Source organism: Scylla paramamosain, chromosome 15 (genome assembly GCF_035594125.1).
Source record: "Scylla paramamosain isolate STU-SP2022 chromosome 15, ASM3559412v1, whole genome shotgun sequence".
Taxonomy (NCBI): domain Eukaryota; kingdom Metazoa; phylum Arthropoda; class Malacostraca; order Decapoda; family Portunidae; genus Scylla; species Scylla paramamosain.
In genome coordinates this window covers 24,428,512-24,436,011 of record NC_087165.1, presented here as the reverse complement: position 1 = coordinate 24,436,011, position 7,500 = coordinate 24,428,512, and the positions used below count along the sequence as shown (strand labels likewise).

Genomic DNA, 7,500 nt, shown 5'->3' with positions numbered 1-7,500 from the left:
TTACCGAGAGAGAGTTTTGATTTATGTACGTATATATATTGGCTGTGGTGTTTACGCAATCTCTTACATCACTTATTTCAATCTAACAAACGTCTCTCAGTCCCCGCCAATCTCTTCTTGTCACTCTCACGTCCTGCCTACTGACCTCACGTGAACACCGTCTCCACCATGCCTTCTCACCAGGTATTCCTCACTCCCCCTCAACACACATGCCACATTCTATCACTGTACGCTTCTTTCATCTCTCCTCTTCGCCACACCTTTATTCTTTCACCACACACAAACAGTCACACTATTAATCTGTCACGCTATCGGAGTATTACGTTCTTCACATTCTCTCTCTCTCTCTCTCTCTCTCTCTCTCTCTCTCTCTCTCTCTCTCTCTCTCTCTCTCTCTCTCTCTCTCTCTCTCTCTCTCATTCGTATTCTTGTATATTTCAGTACCTTTCCTCTCCTATACCTCAACAAGTTGTAGGTTTTCCATACCGTTTTCATGATGCTGGTGACAGTTTAACAAAGATTCTACATCATTAACGGGAACAAATATCGTGAGAATGCTACTAAATTATTCGTAACCTTTGGAAACAGCTCTCGCAAAACCTCGAAGCATTTAGAAATAAGAGACACAGCCAAACTCTTGCCTAAATAGACTCTTTATCTTATGTCTCCTGTCTCTTCTCTCGCAGCGGGTCGTGTGGCATCCTAACACGGGCCACAAGAAGTCCTGCATGATGAAGGGCGGCACGGAGAACAGCTGTCAGAACTACGTAAGGATCCTGATGGAGACGTCTCCCGGACATTTTCTCATCTGTGGCACCAACGCGTACAATCCCATGTGTCGGGAGTTCAGGCTGGCGGTAAGTAGTAGTTGTAGTGGTTGTGGTAGTAACAGTAGTAGCGGTGGTGGTGGTGGCAGTAGTAGTTGTGGGGATTTGTAAATGATTTAAAGTTCAGTGGTTCAAGGTTTATTTTCTTGGGGGGTGTGGGGGAGGATGGTGAGGCATTTTAAACTCAGGATTGCAGGTATTTATATGTATGTTTCAGTTCAGATTTGTCAGGTGTGTGTGTGTGTGTGTGTGTGTTTATTTAGTCCCTATATCTAACGTCAGACCAAAATCCACTAAGACAAATATACATGTATGGTTAAGTTTACAGAATGACAAAGCAAGTATTAATATTCTCTTATTTTTGTTCCATTGTGTGTGTGTGTGTGTGTGTGTGTGTGTGTGTGTGTGTGTGGGAAGCAGAACGGAGTCCTGGAGCAGGAAAAGGAGTTCCCAGGACGTGGCTTGTGTCCCTTCGATCCAGCGCACAACAGCACCGCCGTGTTTGCAGGTCAGCAAGAAATCCTCGCATCCACTTTCTCTCTCTCTCTCTCTCTCTCTCTCTCTCTCTCTCTCTCTCTCTCTCTCTCTCTCTCTCTCTCTCTCTCTCTCTCTCTCTCTCTCTCTCTCTCTCTCTCACACACACACACACACACACACACACACACACACACACACACACACACACACACACACACACACACACACACACACACACACACACACACACACACACACACACACACACACACACACACACACACACATAAAGAGGTCTACATTTCCACTTACTGTTTTAAAACTTGTGTCCTTCCACAGCTGTGTTTATTTATACATGTATTTGTTTATGTATCTTTTTGTTCAGTTAACCATTTGTATATTCATTAGGTATCTATTCATTCATATATTTAAGTAGTGAAGTTTTACGTAAGATTACAGTATGTTGGTATGTGTTTTTCAACGTGATGAAACAAAGCACAGATGGAAAAAAATATCATTGTTCTGTTTATATTTATTCATCCGTTTTCATTCATTTATTTATAGGTTGATATTAGTGAGGAATGAAAAGAGGTCCGGTAAAAATCCTTGTGGGAGCCATCAAAGGATTTCAGTAATCCAGCGGTGCGTTTTTTGCTCCCTGTGTGAACCAAGTCGCTAATTGGCGGTGCTGGAACGCGCCCCCTTGCCGCTCGCCACCGGGAGAAAGATGGCCGCTGTTTTGTTTATACTGATTAAACCTTTTCATTCCACTATGATTTCTTTTTGCATGTCTGGTTTTATAGCCGCCGGGGAAACAAGGGTGGGCGTAAAAGCTTGTGCAGTATGAGGAAAGTCCAGTTACGTAAGGATATGAAGGGAGAGGTGCTTGAGCCTGCTATGGAGGAGTGAGGGAGGCAGGCACGTCGCGGAGTGCAGGCCGTGAAGACTTAAAGATAAAGGGACCTGGGTATCTTGTAAACTGTCGAGACCTATGGAAAAAAATGAATTGACAGGATTCTGAGAGGTTTAAATTAACAGGGGCAACAGGAAAGGTATAAATATTGTTAAGGCTATGAGTGTAGGCTAACAGGGCTGTGAGTGAAGTTGTATAGACTAGCAGGAGTTAACGCAAGATTTTGGAGAAAAGACGCAGTGAAAGATGGAACTACAATGCATATAAAATGATAATAACGTATTTTCTGAATCATCCTCCTTTCTATCTCCGTGCTTTTGTTATATTCGGCCTTTCTTTCTCTCTTGTTTCTTCTTTTCCTCGTTTTCTCCGTATTCTCTGACCTTACATTTTCTTGATATTCTCCTTCTGTTTCTTTTTTTTCTCTCGCCTTTCCTTTTTCCTCTTTTCCCTACTCATTCAGCATTTTTTTTTACCTTTTCCTCTATTTTCCTCTCATTTTCCTTTACCTCTTTTCTTCCTCCCCATTTCTTAACATTTTTCTCCTGCTCTTTTTTTTTTTTTATCAACTTTCTTCGTCCTCATTCTGCACATCTTTTCCCATTCTCCGCTCCTACTTTTTTTCCTCCTCCTCCTCCTCCAAGCCCTCTGGCACCATCCTTCACAGGAACAAAGAGAGTCCGAGGCTTTGTCTTTCGAGGCTTTTATCCCTCTCAGGTGGCGTAACTGTTTGCAAATAGAGCTGAATCCCAGAGTTGGGGACTCCGCGAGCTCTTGACGTGGAGCCAATTCACCTTCTTACCTTTTCTGGGATCTTTCTCTCAATTTTTTCTTTATGCTGCCTGAAAGTTTGAGGTGGTGGAGTTTCACTTTATTATTTCGTCTCTGCCTGGAATGATACAACTTTGATATTGTCCTTTTGTCTCTTATAGTCTAATGGCTCCTTTTTCATCTAGGTAGCGGAACAATTTGGTTCTATGTTTTTATCCGCTTCGAAGCTTTCCTTTTATGCCTTATGATGAGATAGTTTGCGTTCCTGTAATGGAATATCACATGAACTTGTTCGATTCGATAGCAAAATACATTACTGAATATACGTACTTTATTTATTTTTCAAGAGGGACTCTAGCCAAGGGCAAAAAAAAAGGGCAGACATAATCACCTGTTATTCATTCAGCACAGAGGGAGAGAGAGATGGGGGGGAGGTGTCGGTCCCTTATACGGTAGCAGTAGTCATTCCTCAGGTCCCCCTGTGCTTTGGGGATCCTGAGGAGGTATTGGAGCGATAGGGAAAGATACAAATGTGAGATTACGTTCGGAGGAATCCAAGGAGAGGACAAAGTGATAGAATAAGCATGATTAGATATTAGAAGGTGGACAATTTTAGGGCTACTTCAAAGACGTACACCAAAGGACACGTTAAAAACAATGTTAATCTCTTGAGGTATTTGTTTGATTGAAGCTGTTCGAGAAGACCAACAATTAATATGAAATGCTTTGGTCTGGCTCGTGATGACTTTACCCGCAGTGTTCGTGTAATGTTGTTAAGCCAGGAGACTTTTGATGAATACGTTTTAAATGCGTTACTCCATTTTAGATTTTAATGTAAACTTTATCTTTTTTGAAAGGTTTAGTTTCTGTATAACCGGTACAAACTGTATACTTTAAGATAAATGAAAAATTATTATTATTATTATTATTATTATTATTATTATTATTATTATTATTATTATTATTATTATTATTATTATTATTATTATTATTATTATTATAACAGGTTGCAGGTCTCTCTCTCTCTCTCTCTCTCTCTCTCTCTCTCTCTCTCTCTCTCTCTCTCTCTCTCTCTCTCTCTCTCTCTCTCTCTCTCAGTATTTCTTCTTCTTCTTCTTCTTGTGATTGTAGTAGTAAAGTTGAATGTTCTATAAAGTAATGAATTCTAACTTTTTTTTCTTTCCTTCCCATCCTCACCCTCCAACTGATGGTGTGTGTGTGTGTGTGTGTGTGTGTTTGTTTGTTTGTCACGGGGGACAGATGACCAGCTGTATGTAGCCACTATCGCGGATTTCGCCGGGCTGGAGCCGCTCATCTACCGCAACCCGCTGAGGACAGAGCAGTACGACTTAGCCACCCTCAATTGTGAGTAAACCAGTGTGCAGGATTTAAAGAAAGAAAATAATGTGATAGATAAATAAAAGTAAATATATTTTGTACAGCTATGGATCTTGAAGAAAGTAATAGTGATAGATAAATAAAAATAAATATATTTTGTGTAGCTGTGGATCTTGAGTATTATGGTAGTTATGTCCGGCATGTTTGACAGTGTTAAATGTAAGCAATGTCCATAATGATGTTATTCATTAGGTGTTATCACACTATTGAGTTTTATTCAACATCCTATATTATGGCAACCACTTAACTATAGCTTATTTTCCATTGAAACATAACTACTGCCATGATTGTTAATACACAACAATGGAACTTATCTTGAGAGTTTTAGTGAAGTTTTGACCAGTAGAATATAAGTAATTATGACCATTCTCGAGTGTTGGATCATGTGCCACTTTGCATCTGACTGCTCTGTCGGCTACACTTCGGTTTATTTATTAATACATTATTCTTCATTATGTCAAGTGCCTCTCATTAAGAATCAAGTAAATCTCAACGTAGTGTCACAGTCTAGGCTCCTCCATGCCCATCTCCTAGTTGCCTTGTTTTTAAGAATGTATTCATAGTTTTCTTGATGCTATAACATTTTCATTCCTAAATCTGCAGGCCATATATATATATATATATATATATATATATATATATATATATATATATATATATATATATATATATATATATATATATATATATATGTATATATATATATATATATATATTAGTACTGTCATATTACTTCATTTTCATCTCTTCACTTGTATTTTTTTCTTTTTCCTGTTCTTTAATAAAATCTATAATGTTACAGATCCAAACTTTGTGAGTTCTTTTGCACTGGGAGACTTTGTATATTTCTTCTTCCGTGAAATTGCCGTGGAGTATCTTAACTGTGGCAAGGTGAGTGCCCCAGTGTTTTGTGTTTCATGTTGTGCAAAAAAAAAAAAAAAAAAAAAAAAAAAAAAAAACACCATGATCTACATTGCAAAATTTTGATTGATTTTATATGATTTTATTTCAGACAATTGATTTATAATGTTTCCTTCAATCAAGTCAACTGGCAACTCTCGTATTTTATTTGAATCATCTTATTTGTCATACGAAGTACAAATCTTCATCAATTTCATGCATAATGTTTCTTGCCAAGCACCATCCTGGTTTTAGTCCCATCCCATTAACTCATTCCTTGGAGATGTGTGTCATGAGGCTGTCTGCTGTCTGTGCAGCCACCACCCTTGCACAGCAGGCTTATGACCACACATCCTTAATGGAACTCCAACAAATTCTCCTTTATGCAGCTGTTATTATTATTATTATTATTATTATTATTATTATTATTATTATTATTATTATTATTATTTTATTTGTTGTTGTTGTTATTATTATTATTATTATTATTATTATTATTATTATTATTATTATTATTATTATTATTATTATTGTCAATATTTGTTTGAAGTCTTTTTGTATTTTTTCCATTTGTGAACTAAAGTAAAATTTTTGTCATTGAATCAGCACTTAGTTAATGCAGAAACAATTTACCATGATCTCATTTTGAGCATTTTTCATGTCACATTGATATGGTGCTTTTTTTTTTTTTTTTTTTTTTTTTCTCTCTCCACTTCCTTAGATGTTGTTATTTATTCATATACAATTTATATAAATGTTGTATGTGCGTAGATTGCAGTTATTTTCCAGTTTGTTATATTTTATGAACACATGGTTGAACGCTATGCAGAAACTTTTGTCAGCTTTCTTTTCTTTAAAAGAATTACTGACAAGAATGTATTTTCAATTTTACGATGTGTGTCAGTGTTATTGTAGATCTGCTTGAATTACTTTGTATATATTACCAAGATCCTTCATTCCTCAGACCCTGTATTCACGCGTGGCCAGAGTCTGCCGCCATGACAAGGGTGGACCACACAAGTTCCGCAACAAGTGGACCTCCTACCTCAAGTCCAGACTCAACTGTTCCGTCTCAGGGGACTTTCCCTTTTATTTCAATGAGATCCGTAAGTATCTTTCATTTGTCTGCATTCATTCTTGTTCCTGCCTGTGTACACATAAACAGTGTCTGCCTCTCTTTAGGTGTGTTTTAGGCAGTACAGTTTTTTTTTGTCAGTATCGGTGTTTCTTCCTGTCTTTATATATCTACTTTGATTATTCTTGTGCCTGTCTCTCTCTATGTGCTTGTGTGCATACATCTTTCTCAGTATTTTTCTGCTCTCTCTCCCTCTCTCTCTCTCAGACCATTACAAAGGAGCAAATGTTCTATCTTCATAGGGATATTTTCTAAGGTACAGTTATCATCATTGCATCACCACAGAGGCTGTCACAGACCCAGTAGAGGGACGCTATGGGGGTCATGCCACAACCTTGGTCTACGGTATCTTCACAACACCTGAGAACTCCATTCCCGGGTCAGCCATCTGCGCCTTCACTTTCCAGGACATCATGGACACTTTTGAAGGGCCTTTCAAGGGACAGGCATCAGTTCATGCCAATTGGCTGCCTGTGCAATCCACAAAGGTATGTAGCATAAGTAGCCTCATTAAAAGGAATTCATGCGAAAAAGACTAGAATTGGAACATTTTTTGAGTGCTGACACTGTCCATAGTTTATTCACATTTTTATACTAATGTGAGATAAAAGCATTACATTAGTTCTTTGAGTAATATTGTGCAGATAGTATAATGAGAAATGTCATAAATATCTAACACCTGTTCAAAGTACAGTACACACTGTTCATAACTTAAGTATAAAGTCATCAACAGGTGGGTCTGAGTGTGTACCTTAAAACCTTACTCCCAGTTAATTATATCCTGTCCAAAGAGGTGTTGATAAGCCTTCAGGTGGATATCTTTTGTCTAGCTCTTCTACCACGCATTCATACTGAGCATTCATACAAATACTGAGACTAATTTTGTGCACATCCTGGAACTGAAGTGTTGACACAGCCAACTGAGGACCCAGGCCAAGGCAAGAAGTTTTTTATTAATCTGAAGGCAAGGTGAATATTAAGCCATGAGAGACTGGAGCTGGAGATTGTACACCTAACCAGGAAATTAAAGAACAGTGCCTTAGATGTCAGGACCACAATAATGATCACATCCCAAGATT

At 38.1% G+C, this 7,500-nt stretch overlaps 1 protein-coding gene across 4 annotated transcripts in view; it reads left to right on the top strand.

The window, feature by feature from the left end:
- Positions 1-7,500, top strand: part of LOC135107712 (semaphorin-1A-like) — a 44,156-nt gene that overhangs the window by 14,922 nt on the left and 21,734 nt on the right. For all 4 annotated transcript variants that reach the window (XM_064017900.1, XM_064017899.1, XM_064017902.1 and 1 more), the window contains exons 3-8: positions 687-857; positions 1,248-1,335; positions 4,249-4,353; positions 5,189-5,277; positions 6,251-6,392; positions 6,707-6,909. In XM_064017900.1, the coding sequence (XP_063873970.1) occupies positions 687-857; positions 1,248-1,335; positions 4,249-4,353; positions 5,189-5,277; positions 6,251-6,392; positions 6,707-6,909 (798 nt within the window). The remainder of the gene's footprint in view (positions 1-686; positions 858-1,247; positions 1,336-4,248; positions 4,354-5,188; positions 5,278-6,250; positions 6,393-6,706; positions 6,910-7,500) is intronic.